At 35.7% G+C, this 19,368-nt stretch overlaps 2 protein-coding genes across 7 annotated transcripts; both read left to right on the top strand.

The window, feature by feature from the left end:
- The first annotated feature begins 358 nt into the window (after positions 1-358).
- LOC111448138 lies at positions 359-12,292 on the top strand. Of its 6 annotated transcripts, none has more exons than XM_023087581.1 (14): positions 359-639; positions 832-1,027; positions 1,484-1,561; positions 1,894-2,988; positions 3,739-3,824; positions 3,926-4,020; positions 4,133-4,219; positions 4,305-4,607; positions 4,717-5,208; positions 5,362-6,121; positions 6,260-6,490; positions 6,588-6,712; positions 8,006-8,412; positions 10,943-12,292. In XM_023087581.1, the coding sequence occupies exons 2-14, from the start codon at positions 956-958 to the stop codon at positions 11,897-11,899; spliced, it is 4,788 nt and encodes a 1,595-aa protein (XP_022943349.1). In that variant the 5' UTR covers positions 359-639; positions 832-955; the 3' UTR covers positions 11,900-12,292. The 6 variants fall into 6 exon arrangements, 5 of the variants coding, with proteins under 5 accessions (XP_022943349.1, XP_022943348.1, XP_022943352.1 ...); XM_023087580.1 differs by having other exon boundaries at positions 827-1,027; XR_002711370.1 differs by lacking the exon at positions 359-639 and adding an exon at positions 10,484-10,601 and having other exon boundaries at positions 679-1,027; positions 10,943-11,070.
- Positions 12,293-14,485: 2,193 nt separating this feature from the next.
- Positions 14,486-18,521, top strand: LOC111448897. Its single transcript, XM_023088679.1, has 5 exons — positions 14,486-14,617; positions 15,071-15,194; positions 16,920-17,013; positions 17,327-17,407; positions 18,245-18,521. The coding sequence occupies exons 1-5, from the start codon at positions 14,581-14,583 to the stop codon at positions 18,380-18,382; spliced, it is 474 nt and encodes a 157-aa protein (XP_022944447.1). The 5' UTR covers positions 14,486-14,580; the 3' UTR covers positions 18,383-18,521.
- The last annotated feature ends 847 nt before the right edge of the window (positions 18,522-19,368 follow it).

Genomic DNA, 19,368 nt, shown 5'->3' with positions numbered 1-19,368 from the left:
CCCCCCCCCCCCCCCACCGGCGCATGATAGTCCGATGCTCCACATGCCAATCACGTGCCATTATTTCCAACCCCCCTCCACACGTGTCTGTTCCTCCCACGTGCAACAACCCTTTAAAAAAGAAGAATTATTTAAATATTTATTATATAATTCAGAAGCGATAAAAATGTGGTGTTTTTTCAAATATTTTAAATTACAAAAAAAAAAAACCCCTAAATATTTGCCGTTTATTTAAAAATTTTGAAGATAAGAAAAAGAATATTTGTTTAATTACAAATTGCCATTAAATTATTTATGAATATTTTTAAAATTATAGATTTAAAATGCAATATATATATATATATATTATATGGAGAGAAAATTAATGAAAATTGGAATGAATAAATGGGCGATGGCATTTGGCAAAGAGTATTTAAAGAACTTTTATGTATTCATAAATGCAGAAATTTATAAGGGCCTCCAAATTGAATGCGTTTCCCTCATTTACTTTCTTTGTTTTTCTCGGGAAAATCTAGGAGAGAAAATTCGAGGAACAGAGAGGCGAAGAAGATAGAGAGAGAGAAAGAGCTACAGTTCGATTGGATTTTCTGGAACTTTGGAGGAAAATTATAGAGGAGAATTAAATTAAAATTACTGGGGGTGAGGAGTTTTTTTCGTTTCGCTATATATTGTTTATTTTAATCTTGTCTTTGGTTTTACTAATACTTACCTGATTTTCGAGTTTCTTCTCTCTCTCTCTATCTTTCTGTCTCTCATCTGGGTTCTTAATCTGGTGTAATTTGTAGGCTTACCATTTATATTTGTGTGTAATTTTGCTTAAACCTAGTCCAGAATTTCTTCAATTAGCGGACTGAAGGAGGAGAGTGGCTTGCTGGGGTGTGATTGGTGGTGGGGTTTGTTGTAATCGGCTGCTAAGGGAACGGGTTATTCGGGAGTGTGGCCGATCGTGTCGGTGATGGCGGCGAGGAGGGGGGAACGGGTTGTGGACGGACTTTATGATGATGCCGAGGCGGTTTCCGAGTCCAAGGCATGCAATCGCTTTCAATTTAGGGTTCTTTTTTATGTTTTTTTTATTTGGGTTCTTTTGATTCTGGGTTCTTTTTGGGTGTTCGATTGATTTTTTTTGGGGTTTCTCTTATTTGGAACGGATTGGTTGCTTGCTTTCTTCCATTTTTACGACGATTTTTCTGTCTGTGGTTGCTGTGGGATTGATTTGTTTTGTGTTTTCAGAATTAGGGTTCTTTTTTCCGAACGGGATGTTTCTCCCTTTGTTTTTTTTGGGATTGTAAGTCTCTATGTTTGCTGGAGATTTTGCAGTCGTTGTCGTGTGTAATTCTTTTTGCTGTTGCTTTTAAGAGATGGTATTGCTTGTTCTTACTGGTGTTTGGCAATAGTGTCGATGTAAGATTCTTTATGCTGTGAGTTTTTGGTTTTCTTCTGAATGTTGGATGATTATTAATGCCGTTTCTGCTTTACCTTTTAGATCACACCAGTTCTAAGAGGGAGTTATCGTACACAAGGGCCTATTGATGAGACTGACGATGACATTCAGGGGAATATGGTGAGATAACAGGGTGGTTTGGGATTTATGGTTCTTAAGTAAGATATATTTTTGTTTTCTTGCGTAGATCTTAGTCTCTAACACCATACTAATAATTGGATGTTCACATTTTGGGTATCTGAAGTCAATGTTATAGCTTAGCTACTAAGTTCATGTTTTGATATATAATTCATTGGTATACTGAATTTCGGTGATTTGTTGTATCGATTTCATTTCCCATTCTAGCAGTTATGTGAATGGATGGTGGCTGTGTATTTGTTTATATTGGCAATTGCTAGAAAAGAAAGGAAAAGAGTTCATTCTCTATTGCTAATCTTACTTCATCTTTTTAGGTATCACCTCAGTCAAGTAAAAATTTTACCAACTGCTCCATGAATCAGACAGTTCATATGAGAGGCGAGTCTGGAACTTGTAACGTGTGCTCTGCTCCTTGTTCATCTTGTATGCATCTTAAACGAGCTCATACAGTTTCAAAAACTGAAGAATTTTCTGATGAAACCAGTCATGTAAATGTTACTAGTCAGTATTCTACTAATGATGCTGATGCTATATCCTCCGTAAAGAATAGAGCATGTGAAAGTTCACTACATGCCAATAGTGAGACAAGTAATCTACTTAGCGTTAACTCTAGCCACGATTCCTTTTCTGAAAATGCTGATAGTATGGCAACAATAAGGTCATCTGATGCAGCGAATTTTTCAGTAGACATTGACATGCGTAAAAAATTATATAGTGGAATAGTTTCAGAGGGACATCTTGCTACTGAGTCATCCATACAAACCATTTCAGAGAAGCATGAGAGTATCAAGGGTGTAGAGGGCCATGATGACAGCATTTCATGCATTAGTGGTTCTAGCAATGCAAATATTGCAATTGGTTTTCACCAGAATATCATGGACAACAAAAATCTATCATGTGGCTCTGCTTCAGTGGGTAGTTTATGTCGAGAAGGATCTGATAAGGTAGTTTTTTCAGAGACTCCTGCTTCTAAAGAGGTTCATAACAGCTCAAAGGAAGCACGTACTCTTCACTCTCTTTGTCCAAGTGATAAGCCATTATCTGGAACGGGTTTTGAACAGAACCTACCTGCTTGTGTGAAGGGAGAGCCATTAGAATCATCTTCGGTACACAATGACACTTTGACTAGGGAAGTAGTTAATGCTCCACCTCCTGGGGAGAAATCTGTTACCATTACATGCAACAAAATTGGTGACGATTTCAAGATTTCTTCACAAAATTTACTGAAGTCAGAAGAAGAGATCCATGTTCATAAAAGTGAGCCACCTGATGGAGATGTGAAAAATCAGCATGAAGACGATCAAGATGAAAATTCCAAGAACTTGTCTGGGTCATCTGATGTGAAGGAGCCCCATTTGCAATCTGCATCTGGATCTGAGAGCGATGAATCGGATATTGTGGAGCATGATGTGAGTTGAATTGAAATCCTTTATATTTAAGTAGTCCCTTTCACTATCTCTTTGGAACTTAAAAGTCTATAATTCTTCCCCTCTTATCTTCCACCCGTTGTAGCCTTTTGTTGGTTGGTTCATCTCGCATTGTTTGGGTCAGTTGGTAATAAATGTTTTTCATGTAGTAATGGTCCATAGGGTTATATATATATGGGAGGAGATTGTGTGGGATTTTGGATTAAGTCCTCTAAGTTGAAAAACATGAAGAAAATTGATGTTGTATTGTCTCTGATTAATTGTGTTAAGTAGTTTATTAGTAATGGTCCATAGGGTTATATATATGGGATTTTGGATTATGTCCTCTAAGTTGAAAATCATGAAGAAAGTTGATATTGTATTGTCTCTGATTAATTGTGTTAAGTAGTTTCCATCTGAATTACCACTCCTTTTGGTTTGAGTTTTCTCTGGTTCTTGCTTTGAAGGTTAATTGGTTACCCCATATAAGTAAAATTCAATGGCTTTTGTGTCTTAGTTGATGTCATGATGCGACCATGCCCATAACTTATTAAGTTAGATTTGTACAGGGAAAGGCTGCTTTTGCTGGTGCTTTTGGAAAACTCTCTTTCTCTCTCTCATTTTTTCTGATCTTTATTTTTTTGTATCATCGAGAATTTTGGTTTACTGCATAGTTTCTTTTATTCTCAATTCCTCAAGTTTTTTAGTTTGATTTTGAACTCTGGGCATTCTCTTACTTCCATTGGGAATCAGGTCAAAGTTTGTGATATTTGCGGCGATGCTGGTCGTGAGGATTTGCTTGCTATATGTAGTAGGTGCACTGATGGTGCAGAACACACGTAAGGATGTTCCCTTTTATTTTAATGGCATACTTTTGTATTTGTAATTGCTATTCTTGAAAAACTAAGTACCACGTGTTCTAACAAATTTTTTATAACAGCTATTGCATGCGAGAGATGCTTGATGAAGTCCCTGAAGGTGACTGGCTGTGTGAGGAATGCAAATCAGCGGAAGAAAATGAAAACCAGAAGCAAGGTGACGTTGAATTCATGTTTATACAACTGTAATAACTAAGAAGAAAGGGGAAGATAGAGTTTTCACTTGTTTTAAGAGTATATTATGATCTCATCGTGCAATTAATTTTCAGATGTTGAAGGGAAAGGTTGCATTTCCAATAAAAAAAAAGATGAAGGGAGAAGGTCAAATATCATTAGTCCAAGTACCCATGTTTCTGGTAAGAGAAATGCTGAAAATTAGAAGTCATTTTAAGAATATTATTGATAGCAACTTTAATTTTATTGCCACACTGAATGCTTCAGATGCTGAGGGAAAAAGAGTAAGCAGAGACTGCTCAAGTATGAGAAATTTTGGCAAGAAGAATGTGGAAAATGTTGATGTTTCTGTAGCTGCAAAAAGACAGGTCCTTGAAAATAACAAAGGCTCAACAAAAGCATCCAGCCCTGGCAGGAGTATTGGACTATCCCGTGATTCTTCATCAAAGAGCTTAGATAAAGGGAAGTTGATGTTTTCTCAACAGAAGTGTTTGGGTGATCAAGGCAGTAATGATGGTTCAGAGATGGCACGCTCACCATCTGTTAGTTCAAGACTTCAGACACTCAAGGGTAGATAAGCAGCCCTATAAGGACTTTTTTTATTCCTTAATTTTCTTCTCGTCGTGTTTATGCTAATGGTTTATTGTTTATGCATTTTCTTATTACTTTCAACATGCAGGTACTCTTTTAAAGTCTAATTCATTCAGCATCTTAAATTCCAAACCCAAGGTCAAACTTGTAGATGAGTTTATACCTCAAAAGCTGAGGGGGACTAGAGAAAATACCTCCCTTGAAGTCAAGGATGGGCCTTCCAGAGCTTTAGGAAAATCCCAATCATTCAAAACTTCAAATTCTGGCCGTGCAAGCATGAGTGAAGCAAGAGTTAAAATGCTACCATCTAAGTTTCCTCATGTCCAGGATCCGAAAGGTGTAAAACAAGGGAAGGACAGGAACATTTTAGATAGGAAAAATCCATCGAAAGTAACAAGTTCTGCAGTTTCAACATCTAAGGTTGATCAAAAGCATTCATTGCGTGGTGAAACCAATTTGGTATCATCTCCAAGCAACAATCGAGATCAAAAAGTTATACAATCTGATGGAATCTTAAGTACTCACCCCAAATTGAGAAGCAGTCTAGTTCACAAGGGTGTAGATAATCCACTCAGTCCAGGTATGCCGTTTCTGATGGCTGGATCGAGTTGATATCATATTTGCTTCTTTGTGCATGATTCTCTTATTCAGTAATTTCAGAGTTTTGTAAGTTCTATATGCCTGTTGTTTGTTGATGCTAAGGCTTAGTTAATATTTTCATTTGTTTTTTCAGTTAGAGCTTTATCCTCCAATGGACTATGCAGTTCTTCTACTGAACAAAAGATAAATCATGTTAGCCCCAGGGAAGAACCATTATCCAGTTCTTTAACTGTTGAGAGGCCATCTTATAATGATACTGGAAGGTCACGGGAAATGACAGGACAAGATGAGAAAAATAGGGAGAATTCTGCAAATCTATCTAAGCTTGCCGTTGCTACTAGTCCAAGAAGTGGTAGCTGTCTGAAATGTAAAGGAACTGAACACGCTACTGAATCTTGTACTAGTGGTAGTCCTTATGGTGGCGATAGCAGTATAATTAGCTCTAGAGAGGAGACGTGTGAGGAGAACAAGTTGAAAGCCGCAATTCAAGCAGCATTGCTTAGAAGGCCTGAAATATGCAAAAAGAGAAAATTTAGTGAACAATCTGACGAGGTTTCCTCATCAAGCACAGTCTCAAATAGTGATATCGTGCATCTAGATCAATTTTCATTTTCAAACAAGTTAAAAAATGAGCTTCCATCTGAAAGGGCATATGAAGGGAAGACAATTATCAGTAGTTCTGCTACTAACTTTCACAAGCAACCAGCTGCAAGTAGTTCAAAGCCACATGTCATGCCCAATCTCGATGCTCCTGTTCCTTCAAATTTTGAGGATACAGATTCAACTGCCATTCCTGTTGAAAAGGTTAGGATGAAAGATTTGTTTGGTCGTAGTGCAACAACCTCACTTCTCCTGAAGATGTCAGTGATTCCGGAGTATGAATATATATGGCAGTAAGATTCTCATTTGAGTTTTCTCATTGATTTCTGTTAATTTATTTCATGTTTCTTTTTTTCTTAAAAAAATTATAATATGATATATTTTATCATCCATTAACAATCATTGAAAATACCTTTTGTTGTTTCTTGAAGGGGTGGTTTTGAGTTGCATAGAGGCGGAAAACTTCCAGATTTCTGTGATGGAATTCAGGCTCATCTGTCGACTTGTGCATCACCCAAAGTTGTTGAAGTGGCAAACAGACTTCCACAAATTATTTCTTTGAAGGAAGTACCTCGCTTGAGCACATGGCCATCCCAGTTCCATGACTGTGGTGTTAAAGAAGATAATATTGCTCTTTACTTTTTTGCAAAAGATATTCACAGGTGCCACTTTCAGCAATTTTCCATCTTTTTTAATCCTTGCTTCGGCTTTCATGCCAGTCTGATATTCTCTTGTACAACTGTATTTCTTGCAATTCAGTTATGAGAGAAACTACAAAAGCTTATTGGATCATATGATCAAGAATGATTTAGCACTCAAAGGCAACCTTGGTGGTGTCGAGCTCTTGATATTCTCTTCAAATCAGCTCCCTGAAAATTCACAACGTAAGATTTTTTTTTTTTTTTAATTCTTATCATTTCAATTGTGTGGTTATTTATCAAATAGGTCTTTGAAATTGTCAGATTGTCACCAAGTTGTTCCTTTGTAAATGATGTCTGAACATATCTAGAAGAGGCTTTTCATTTGTTATATGAATCCTCAGATAGGGAGTTTTGGTTCATTTTTTTGTGTCTTTTGATTTCTTCAATTGCTTGAGGGTGAAATTTAGTCTATCATGGTGTCCTTTCTTCCTCCTTTGGAGCTTTATTGTTCAATGCCCCGTTTATACAAAAATTGAGCTGTAGACCACTTTTTTGTTTCTCTGTTAATTGGGAAAGATAGGAGTTAAGTTGTGCTGTGCAGCATTTAGGTAAGCCAGCTTTCGTTGAAACTGGAAACAGAAAAAGATTTTACAGCATAGTCTTGGCAATAAGAATATGGTATGCCTTAAAAGAATATGATATCTTGAGAAAATTGAAGACTCCTCTCTAACACATTCTGTTTCATCGAAGATCTGATAGTTCCTCTCTATCCATATTTCCGAAGTGAAAGCCTCTAGCACCAAATCTTTGCCTTCCCACCCTCCTGAGTTAGTGGTTTGGGCATTTTCCCTTTGAATCATTTTTAGTGAATACAGGAAAACTTCAACTATAATGGAGAAGACACTAGTTTGAGGATTAATGGTACTACAGAAGCTTGTGGGAAACCATTTCTGTGTCTAACTACTTTTCTTTTTCTTTCTTTCTTTTTTTCTTTTTAAATAAGAAACTGAGTTTTAATTGAGAATAATGAAAGAATGTACAAAAGCATAAGAAAAAGCTAGCCCACAAAAGACGACCATTGATTTGTTTACCTTCTTCTTCTTTTTCTTCTTCTTTTATCCCTCAACTTTTAAACTTTCTTTAGTTAAATTAGTCAGTATTACCTTTGTGCTACTTTGGCCAGATCTTATAATTTCCAGGAAGGGTATAATTTAGCTTTCTCTAGAAAGTTCTAGAAACTTTATCGTACATACAAATCTTCTTAAACTCCATTTAATTTTAGGTTCTATGGCTGGTAATTCTATTTGGAATGTTTTAAACGATGAAAGGATGTAGTTGTCATTTACTGATTTTGTTGGGAATAGTTATTGTCTTTTAGATGAATACATCAAGATCTGATTTGATTTATAGGTATAGATATATTTGCTGGTTTAGAAATTTATTGTTTCAATTGTATGTCTGTAATCTTCTACTCCTTTGTATCAGCATGTATATTGATCTTATGATTCAATCTCTCTCCTTACCTCCCTCCTCCAGGTTGGAATATGTTGTTTTTTCTATGGGGTGTGTTTAGGGGAAAAAAGGTGAATTGTTCAGATGCATTGAAGACTTCAAATATTTGTAGCAAAGAAGCTGTGCCTTTAGACAAGAACTTTCCGGATATCATAGCAACAAAGTCTGATGATGTCTGTTTGGCCAAGTGTGTAGATGTAAAGATATTTGCTTGTGATGTTCCCAAATTTGGTAATGCATCCAATTCGGCAGACCAAACTTCTGACACAACTAGCACCGATTGTCGCAAATGTGAATCTTCTTTTCACCAGACACAACTGAATTCCCTAGAAAATTCAGGCTGTAAGGATGATCAGTTTGAACCCAAAGCATCGTCAATGTTAGCTACAAGCATGGAATATTGTCAAGGATCGGCGAGCTCTGCTCCCATGGTAATACTTCTTTTTGCATCTTTTACCTATAGTTTTGTGCAAGTGAAATCTTTCTCTGGTGCACACTTATGGACACACTTATGCACACACAAACTTACCATTGCGGCCAACAATCACACAATGAATGCAACACACATCTGCTATGGTCTTCACTACCCTTGTTTCTCTTGCTCCCTTGTTCCTCAATATCTTTTGTTCTTGATGGTATTCTTTATCTACAATCCTTACCAGTGCGTTGGAAATGGGAATGCGTGATGCACCTTGGATTCGAGTATCTTTTGCAATTTCCTAGATCAATGAAATTGTTTCTTATTAAAAACAAATCCTTACTAGTGCTTGCATTGGGACAGGCAAGCAATATGCAGTTTAATTTGTCTGATGTTCTTATATTCCTAGTTACTTATTTTTAATTACATTTTTGGTCAACCTCCATATTACATCTATTGGACATCGTTACTGACGTCTTAACCTCGAGTTTTTTATCAGTTGTTTAAAGTAGTCGATTTAGTTAATATTCTATTGCTTGCACTAACATGTAGTTTAGAGCTGTGCCTGATTGCCTCAATAATAGATAGTTGATATCTTTTGTAGTCTATTTTATTATTTTAATTATGCTGATGTGGTTACAAAAAGTAATTTTATATATGCTATTATTGCTAGTCAGACACTTTTATTATTCATTTGAACTCTAAACTATTACTTTGTTGATGGAACATTTATTATTAATCACAAAGTTCCAATCTAGACAAACAAAAACCTCCGAGAAACAATCAGGTTCCATCAAGGAGTTTGGTAACAACCAGTTTTTCATTTTCTAAGATACCACCAACCAATTGGTTTCTTAAGACAACAAATTGGTTCCACTTTTCTTCTCTTGATAACTTACTAATCCATTTTGTGAGCTACGCTTCCTTCCTCTTTTCTCCTTTTTACACTGTTTTACCCTAACCACTAATTTTAATTCGCAACAAAGTAGTTTCCCAGTTCACCAAATTACTCGATTTACTCTACCTTCTGTGGTTGGTGGTTCTAATAACTTCCTGTACAAAGGACCTCATCTTCCTCTCCATGTTTAGAACAATCTCTCTTGGTTTAGGAAATTGTCATCAAGAGACTGCGAGGATGCACATTATAGCATGGCTTCTAGGATTTCTCTCAAGAGGCATGAATATATAGGATTTCTTTATCCTCCTTTTTGACTCTGTTAAAAGGAGCAATAATGTATTGTTGGCCAATTGTGGATGAGATAAAATGTGCTTTGTCATGGCCTGGCCCTCCCAACACAAAAAGGAAGGGTGATAAATGATCTTCTTTTCTCCCTCAAGGCCCTAGATGCTCAGATTACCCTCTAGGCTTCTCGTTGAGGAAAACTGAGAATTTGGCAGCCATTATTTATCCACTAATCCACTTGAGCCATGTACCCCCGTAGCTGTTTTTTACATTAGCCAACAAAAACTTCCAATTGACCATATCACGTCCTTTCCCAAATCAATCTTTGGCATCTCCCTCCTTTCATAAACCCCTCAAAGAGACGCCCTCAAGTTAGGGTACTGAATCCACCCCTTCCCAAAATGAAATGGAGAGCATTCCCATTTTATGCTTCAAATTTTGAGTAACGATGGTCTGTGATTGGAAAACTCCAGCTTTTTTGCATTTTATTTTGTGTCCTGTGTGTTTAATACTTTAATGTTGATGTCATTGATGTTTTGCTCCATTTTCATTTTGTTACTGTATTTAATGGAAGCTAATGGTGGAGATTATTTTGAACTGTTTCATGATGCTGACTCGAGGTTAAAATGTCAAAATTTGAAACTTAGGAAATAAAGTGTAATTTGCCTTCTCTAAACTTCAATGAATATTTGATGTATAATGGTTAGTGTGGGATGGCGTTTGCTTTTCTTTTTTTCTTTTGGGTCAAGTTTTTTAGTTAATTCTGATTTGTGAGTATTTGTTCGTTACTTTATGTTTCACTCGGGCCTCATTTTATAATCCTAGTTCTTCCTAACAGATTAGATCGCTATTTCCTACATTGTTTTGTTTCTTTTGATCAGACCTTGGTTTAACCTGGCAGAACCAGGAAACTTTGAAGGAGTTCTTGCTGAAGATAGAGAGGTGCTTGGATGAACTGAAAATCTAATATGATGCTAAGTTTGCCCATCAGTTATATGGGTGAATTGATTGCTGATTAGGTGGGCTATTTCGGAGATGAATACAATGTGGATTAGATCGTGTTTTTTGTTGTCCATTGGATATCTAGCTCCATCTTATTGTGAACTGGAATGGAATTTCATTTTCTAATTTTAGGATATATAACTGAATACCTTATATTATATCTTTTTCCCGCCCTTTTCCCTCTTCCAGCCCATTTCCTGACGTCTCTGTCCCTTTTCATTTCTTTATCTCTTCTTTTTGTGGTATACTTCTCTATTTTGCATTTCCTTTTCGGATTGCCATAGTTGTTCATTTTAGTCTTATCAGGCCTTCTCACTCTTGAGATTAATGGATCCATTGATGTTCTCTTATTATGCAGAAGGAATCTGATCGTTCAGAGACCATAGAAGGGGAGCAATTTGAACCGACCATTCAAGTTAAAGAAATTGTAGGTGTTAATGATAATAAGAATGTGAAGCTGGACTTCAGTGCAACAGAAGATATGCCGCCGTTCATTAAGACCATTGATGACATGAAAAAAACTAGTGCAGGTGAGAAAATTGTAGATAGATTGGTTTGTGAAGGAGAGAAAGTTATACTCCGGACAGCAGAAGGGAGTTCAGACTCTGAAGGTATTTCAAAAAGAGATTTAAGTTCCGAAGCAATCCATTGTCTGGAGTTCGATCACAGAAAGCGAGAACAGATGGATATCTTACCGTCGGCAGCTCTAGTCTCTATTAGTTCTAAGAAACGTACTTCTCGGGATGAGGGGGTGGACTGTATAGTGCTGGATGAAGAGAATGTCAGCAAAAAGATGAGGACAGGCTTTGGTAACTCGTATGAAAATAGTTATAGTTCAGGTGGTATAAATTCACAATCTGATGCTTATGTCTCACCGCATAATGATATCGGTCCCACGTTTTTATTTCAGAAAAAGGGAGGTAATATAGTATGTGATGTGAATGTTATTCCAGAAGATTTTGAAACTGCTGAAAAGCACTTCTTTCCTGTTGTTGATTCACATCAACAACTAGAGGATCACCACTTAGCTCTTCCAGCCAAAAATGAGAACCAATATCACGATACGGTGCCAAATCTCGAGCTTGCGTTGGGGGCGGATACTAAGCTACGAAAAAAGAGTATGATTCCTTTTTTTATGGATTTAGTGGATGAAAAACGTAGCCATAGTGAGTCCTCAGAAAAGGTGATAGATGGTGAAGAGGAAGATGACTCTACATCCCTAACATTGTCTTTGTCTCTCCATTCCCAGAGAAGCAACAATCGGCAAAAACTGTTCCGAAAACAAAACAGCTTCTACCCGATCGGTGGTATGTGAAATGTGAATACTTCACCGATTCTCTTTGGGGGGTTTGTCAGAGAAATAGGAATGATACGATGTTGTTACTCTCATCTCATCTTTATGGCGTCGAATTTGCGTTCGGCCAAATGTATACCAGGTTATGTTAGCTGATCTTTGAAGGGCTTCGTTACGTGAGGACCCGCTTTCCATCTGTTCATATCCCTCTCAAAAGTATATACCAGTAATTATTTTCCCCTTTTCTCCTTTAGTCTTTTCTTGGCTATGCTTTAGTTATTCATCTTTGAGCACTTTTGACTTCAAGATCAGAATTACGGCGGTTTGTATATATTAGTAGAATGGAAACAGAAATAATATTTGCTTGTTAACCATCATCAGGTACTACAGACCAATATGGTCACCTTGACAGTACTCTCTCTGTGCTATAACCCTTCCTATAGTTCACTGTTAATTTCCTGTAGTTCTTGTTCTAAGCTGTTGTTAGGCAGCATATGTGTTAGTTGAATCAAATTGAGTATGATACAGACCATTGTCTTAATTGTTTATTCCCATATTTTACAGGCTTCTTCAAAAGGGTTAAGCTGATAGCCTCATTCTTGTTTCAAAATGATATTTTTGAGAGTTCAACATGATTCTGCTTAGGGTTTGAAAGGATTTGAGTAAGTAGTTTGTTTGACCTCCACATGGAAGCGGGGTCAAAAGTTTTGATATTCATGCCAAAATGGTAATGGTTTAATGTGTTAGATATATATATGCTTGAGGTTTGAGATTTAAACTTTTTCGATACTGATGTATTGAAGATATTTTAATTGGTTTAGACATATGTTCAAGGTTAGAGATCGAGTCTGTGAGATTCCACATCAATTGGAGAGGGGACAACATCGATTGTAGAGAAGAACGAAACATTAGGTGTTGGCCACCTGTTTTTGAGAGAGAAGTCCGGAATCCCAAAAAGAACAATATGGGAACGAAACATTAGGGTGTGAAAGTCTGAAATTCCAGAAAGAACAATATCTAGCAAATGCCTTTCGCCCCGGAAAGAAAAAACTCAAAAAGAATCAGCTAAAATTTTTTTAGATCATTCATACATTGAGAGGATATCTCTAGGCTAACCCAAAATAGCGACTTTGGAATAATAAAAATATTTTTAATGTTATGTATTTTGTGAAAAAAACCTTTTTAGACGACAATTATTAGTATTTTGTTTCAAAAATATTCTTAAACTTTTAATAGTGTACCTCTAAACTTTAAAAAAAAAATATTATTAATATCTTTAAACTTTAAAAACAATTCATTAATGCCTTTTCAACTTTTAAAATAAGTTCAAAAATACCCACAAAGTTAGTACTATATTTTAAAAAAAATACCTAAGAAATTTTACAAGTAGCATTAACATCTTTTAGCTTTATAAAAAGAAAAAAATTTTAAAAAAATTTACGGTTAATATATAAATCAAAATCGTTCATTAACATGTAGTAAATTATCTCTGAACTTTTTAACGTTACTTTTAAAAATTTATAAGTATTAGAAACTGATATGAACCAAAAGACATCAATCATATAATATACTTCAATGAAGATGTTGAAGAAAAAGTTGTCAAAATTATCAAAAGATGTTTCAATTCATGCCACATTGAAGAAGAATGGAGTTTGATGTTATAAATTTTGGGTGGGTTACAATTTAGGAGTATTATATTTTAAGACTTTTTATTTACTTGCTAATTATGGCCATAAAGTACTAATGTTACCCCTCTGCCTTTAATCATTTTTTTTGAAGCTATATAAAGCCTAGTATGTTGTATTTGTAAGCAGACTTGGAAAATGTAGTAAGAGAAGCATTTGTGCTCTTCCTTAACCAATGACTAAGTTTCTTTGCAATTCTATGTAGTTTAGGTTGCATGTAGAATAATTCAAGCTCGACATGATCAATCTTGCTTGTGGAGTGATTCGAATCTCAATCAAGTGTTCTTGTCTTGAGATATTTAATCAACAAGAATCATTCAAGTTAGACATGATCGATCTTGCTTGTGGAGTGATTCGAATCTCAAACAATGTTCTTGTCTTGAGATATTCGATCGTAATCCGAATCTTACTCCCTTTGTAGTGATTCCTTATCTTCTCAAAAACTCTTAAAAAAGTTTAGGGCATTAATTAAACTTTTGAAAACTCAAAACCATTTTCGAAATAAAGTATTAACAATACTTTTGAACTTTTTAAAAGTTTTTTTTTTAAAATTTAAAGATATTATTGAAACTTAGTGTGACGATAACACGAGATGGGTAGGTCTACCATTTCACTTTCACTTAGGCTCGAGAAAAGTCCTTAGGGGACTTTGTCGAGTTCCTTCTCCTATTCTCCAACCCCACCCCCCAAATGAAATTGTACGTGAGAGTTTTCTACATACAACTCGAATCATATTCTCAGATGTCTCGAAAAGCATCCTTTCTTGGGTCGTTAGGTTGGTTCACATGCGCACAAACGAGCACCGGCCGCAATAACATGGAACCTTGACCGATATAGTCAGACACTTGGCTACATTAGCACGCAAACTAAAATAATATTTGAAAATAATAATAATAATAAAATAATAATGAATAGAGGCGAACAATAAGGTAGCTATCTTAAACACTCTCGCTTGTTAGTTGTTTCTCATTCTCCAATTTCGTTGATTTCTCATCTTCATCTCTGCTCTCTTTCCATATGGCCGCCTGCTTTGCTCCGTCGCTCTCTGTATCTGGTAAATCTTTTCTTTTCTCTCTTAGATTTGCTGTTCAAGGATTTCATTTCCCTATCTATGCATATTCACTTGATTCTGCGTTTGTTTCGAGTGATCGAGTAGGTCGAACTTTTTCCTTAGTAATTATCGCCCGTAAGGTTGCTTTGAAAAGCTCTGGAAACGGATGAATTTAAGACAAAAGCAATTTCGTATTCAATCTGTGGAACTTTATTAGGACGTATTTTGCATTTCAGTTCCATGTAGATTGCTATTATAGACGTTTTCTTAATCTCGAGGAGGAGGTTTGTTGAATTCTAGGTCTCGGTTGGCTTTTGTAACTCGATCGTTTAAGATTTTTGTTCTGTTTATCTTTGCTTAGCTCGTTTCTTTTCACAAGGTAATCCATCTGTTCATCGCTCTTAATTCTTTTTTTTTTTTTTTTTCGTTTTTTTCGTACTTTCCTTCTGTGTTTAGGGGGATTGATCAAGGCCTCAGATCTCTCCTCAAAGTCCATTTCCTTTGGTCAAGCACCAAAACTCGCCATCCAGAGGAAGTGCTCGAGAACCAGCCACAAGTTATCAGTCCGTGCTGAGTACAAGTACGTGATGTAGTGTTATTCAAAGAACAAAGCTTATTAGCCTTAGTTTTTTAAATTTTGTTATTATTAAAGTCACGTAGGCTATATTTCAGCATGAAATGAAAACTTAGATGGATACGAGGGATTTGTCTTTTTAGTGACGGGCTTCTAAAGTTGCATGAATCTGAAATTTCAGACGTAATTGCCTTTTTGTTTGATTTTAGTTACTATAAATTCAAGTTAGTGGAGAGCGGTTGTAATACAAATCAAGTATGCTTACCAGAAAAGGAGGTGTTGGTGAGAGTAGGGATGAGCAGGCAGGAGATAGTATTAAATAAGAAAGAATGTAAATTTCGAAGATATGGTTAAAAGAAATGTAGTGTATTCAGGTCCTAGAACTCAAGGATACCGTTGTACAACTTATAGAACAGATTCTGTTCAAATAACGTCATAGTGTACTCAATTCTCAAAATCTAATTAGTATTTATAGCAAAGTTTTGTTTGGGCACAAGATTCGGGGGGACGAGGGCTTTGTAATGCACTCCTAGTAGATTTTTATCAATTTGTTTAGTGAGAATACAATTCCAATTGAATTCTACTGTATGACCTGAGGGATCCATCCCTAGTGAAGTATTGATTTATGAGGCAAAAACCATAGTTCTTTCCTTAGATTCTCCAGCTCAAGACCACCAATTCTTTTAATTTAAAGAAACTATATTGCGGTTGAAATGATGAATTCTATCCTCCTTTTGCCTACCAGAAGCCCAATAAAATTCCTTAAATTTCACCAAATGTGAACTACCCTTTCATGGGTTTTGGAAAGTGTAAATTGGAGTAAAATTCCTTTTTCTCCCTATTTACTAGCATTTTCCTTCGAGCATGCACGGCTTTATTTTGTTTAAGGGAGGAAACTGTACTTTATACTTAGAGATGGAAAGAACAGTAAGGAGAGAAGACAAGGCATCCTTCCTTGAGATGTTAGAAGGAGATTACCTGAAACTACTCCCAATTTAAAATATTTCATCTATTTATATGTATGTTAGGTTTTCAATTCTACAAATGAGTTTTAGTAATAATAAATTGTCTACTACACATAAAAATGATAGTTTATTTTATACATTTGTTTCTCTTGTAGTAGTTCTTTCCTCTGGGTACTTGAAACTTTATGATTTGGATGTTGTCTTGCCTGGTTTCCTTAGCTTCTAGTCCTTACTGTTCAATATGAATAGCAAAACTCTATTGATGAGAATTTCAGCAAGACAAGAACCTAATAAGACATCCTCAAGGCAAAGAAAAGAATTGCAAGAAAGAACTCAATGTATAGTGTGAATTATAATGAAAGGAGAAATGAGAATAATCGTCAAACCCAAAAAATTCAGGATCAAATGGTATGTCAATAGGTTAGGCTTTATGTATATTGACTTTGACGACAACTTTGTTGGATTGATATTCTAGCGCCAAAACATTAAAATCTTGATTTTACATTGTCATTTTAACGATATCAAAGTTCTTTGTAAATTCTCATGTTTCTCTCCTACGGTTCTAGATTATAATAGAAAGATAAAGTTCAGCGTAGCCTTAGATGATGATGCATTGTATGCCCCGTTTATAAGGTTTTATAAGCAAGTTTTAAAAGCTGCCCAATTGTATTTACTCCAGGAGTTTATTTCTTGTGAGGAAGTCTTCCTTTATTTTCTTCCTGGATGAAAGTGGGACTAATAATTACGAGTTTGATTTTTATTACAGTGATGGTGGTAGAAATGGAGGTGGGGAGTTTGTGGCTGGTTTTCTTCTTGGGGGTGCTGTATTTGGAACTTTAGCTTACATTTTTGCTCCGCAGGTGATTGAATGTTTTGCGCTCTCTTGAAATAAAGATTTTAATGTAATCATTTGGATTTGATATCACCATTGATGATCTGATTCAGTTTAATACCTCCTTGTGATATGCAAATTCAGAAGACTGATTATTTCTTTGCCCCCACATATGTTTCAATGTAGCGTTCAGTTACTCTCAACTTTTATAGGAAAATTATGCCATCCTCCTTCCGCAATATTCTTGACTATTTTCTTAAATCTTGTTGAGTGAGTCATATGGTTTCTCGTAGGTTCGAATATCTGTTTACTGCCTTTCTGATTGTATGCACGTAATACAGATCAGGAGATCTATACTAAATGAAGACGAGTATGGTTTTAGGAGGGCTAGACGTCCAATCTACTATGACGACGGTCTAGAGGTAACTACATTGACTTGTATCCTTTTCGTAGATTATTTATTTAATTTTTTTATGAAATTTAGTTTCCTTTATATATGTGTGTATGTATATATAATATCCAATGCTTGAACTCTGATAGGTGTGTTTATTTCGTATCTGAATTTCCAAAAAAATTAGTTACATCTGCACATCGTTTAGTTAATGATCTGTAAACGAGCAGGATGGAGTGCTATTTATTTTCTTCAATGGTTTGCTTTTCTTTTAAATCATCTCATGTTCGTCAAATAGGAATAAGCACCACTGAGTAAACTCCCCTTTATATGCACAATTCAAAATTAAGGTACATAATTGACTTTGTAATCGGTTAAATCCCAAAGTAATCGCCGGTCAGCCATACGGTGGTGAATTCGTTCCCGGGCCTTGTACACACCGCCCGTCACACTCTGGGAGCTGGCCATGCCCGAAGTCGTTACCTTAACTGCAAGGAGGAGGATGTCGAAGGCAGGGCTAGTGACTGGAGTGAAGTCGTAACAAGGTTAGCCGTACTGGAAGGTGCGGCTGGATCACCTCCTTTTCAGGAGAGCTAATGCTTGTTGAGTATTTTGGTTTGACACTGCACATAATTGACTTTGTAATCGGTTAAATCCTAATTACAAGTTTAGTTCTTAATTTTGAGATTTATGTGTATTTGAGCCTTAAACTTTCAAAAGATTTGTCAGAGATTTACTAGACGTAGAGTTGAAAGCTTCGAGATTTATTAGATATCGAGTTTGAAGCAAATTAGCTAGTTGCAAACTGGGTCCAACTTCTTTATTAGATGCTTAATATCTTAACAAAACATGATTTTCTGAAATGCAGAAAACCAGACAGACGTTGAATGAAAAAATAGGGCAATTGAATTCTGCCATTGACAATGTATCTTCACGTCTGAGAGGTGGCAACAAGACTCCAGCTGTGCCAGTTGAAGCGGATCCGGAGATAGAAGCTACCATGTAAACACAGTTTCTAGTTGCACAGGTTTGAAGTTTCTACTTCTTAGATACCATATATCCATGTGACAATATGCCACAATTTTTAATTGAAAGAATTTGGTATTGATCCAAGTTAAAATGGATCGTTATAGTTTTTTGGATAAGTTCCCGATCATACCTGGGTTGAGTTGAGTTCGAGTAATCTTTTGGATAAGTTTAAAATTTTCAGTTACTTAGGTTGATGGTTCGAATAACCCGAATAAAGTTTACAACTCAATTCAACATTTTATTCGGATTGTTTTATTTTTAAAAAAAATCTACTATGCACCATGTATCTTATATTAATAATTTAATTTCATTAAGTCCAAATATTAATGTTAACCCGTCACAAAAATATTTTTTTCTTTTATAGTAATTAAGTAGGATTGTAATCTTATTTTCAGATTTGGTCGGATGGACCCAAACAAAAAATGTCAAACGGCAAATTGAGTATAAAAATTCAACACAGTCAAAATCGAATATATATATAATATATATATAAAACTCAGCTCGAAGCATACAGATTTCAAGAACTTTATAGTTTGGGTTGGATGGATGGTTCGAGTGGTTCTACCATGTAGACTTTCGATAAACTGGTCAATTTCTAGGGAAGGGCCATCGCTTACTTTTACTAATCACTTCAGCATTCAGAAGTGACTCACGGACATTGAACACTATAGTACTTGTGGAAGTTTTAGGCTTCATTCTCCAATGGACTCTCTTATAAGCTACAAAATTAAATCTTCTCTTTGAGAGCTTAGTCATGGTGGTGTCTAACACGATTGACCGAGTTCAACGTCGAGTACCATAGATATCCATTTTGCCCTCTTGATATATTATGTGCAATGCTTCTTATGAATCATCCTATCATCTTTTCGAGTCCTATTTTTTTCGTAGGCTTCTAATTTCATTCATCAATAGAAAATTTTATGTATTTCTCTTTTTTTTTTTTTTTTTTTTTTTTTTTTTTTT

The sequence above is a fragment of the Cucurbita moschata genome, unplaced genomic scaffold, assembly GCF_002738365.1.
Source record: "Cucurbita moschata cultivar Rifu unplaced genomic scaffold, Cmos_1.0 Cmo_Scf00010, whole genome shotgun sequence".
NCBI lineage: Eukaryota > Viridiplantae > Streptophyta > Magnoliopsida > Cucurbitales > Cucurbitaceae > Cucurbita > Cucurbita moschata.
Note: the sequence above shows the minus strand (reverse complement) of the source record. Positions and strands in the feature narration are given on the sequence as shown.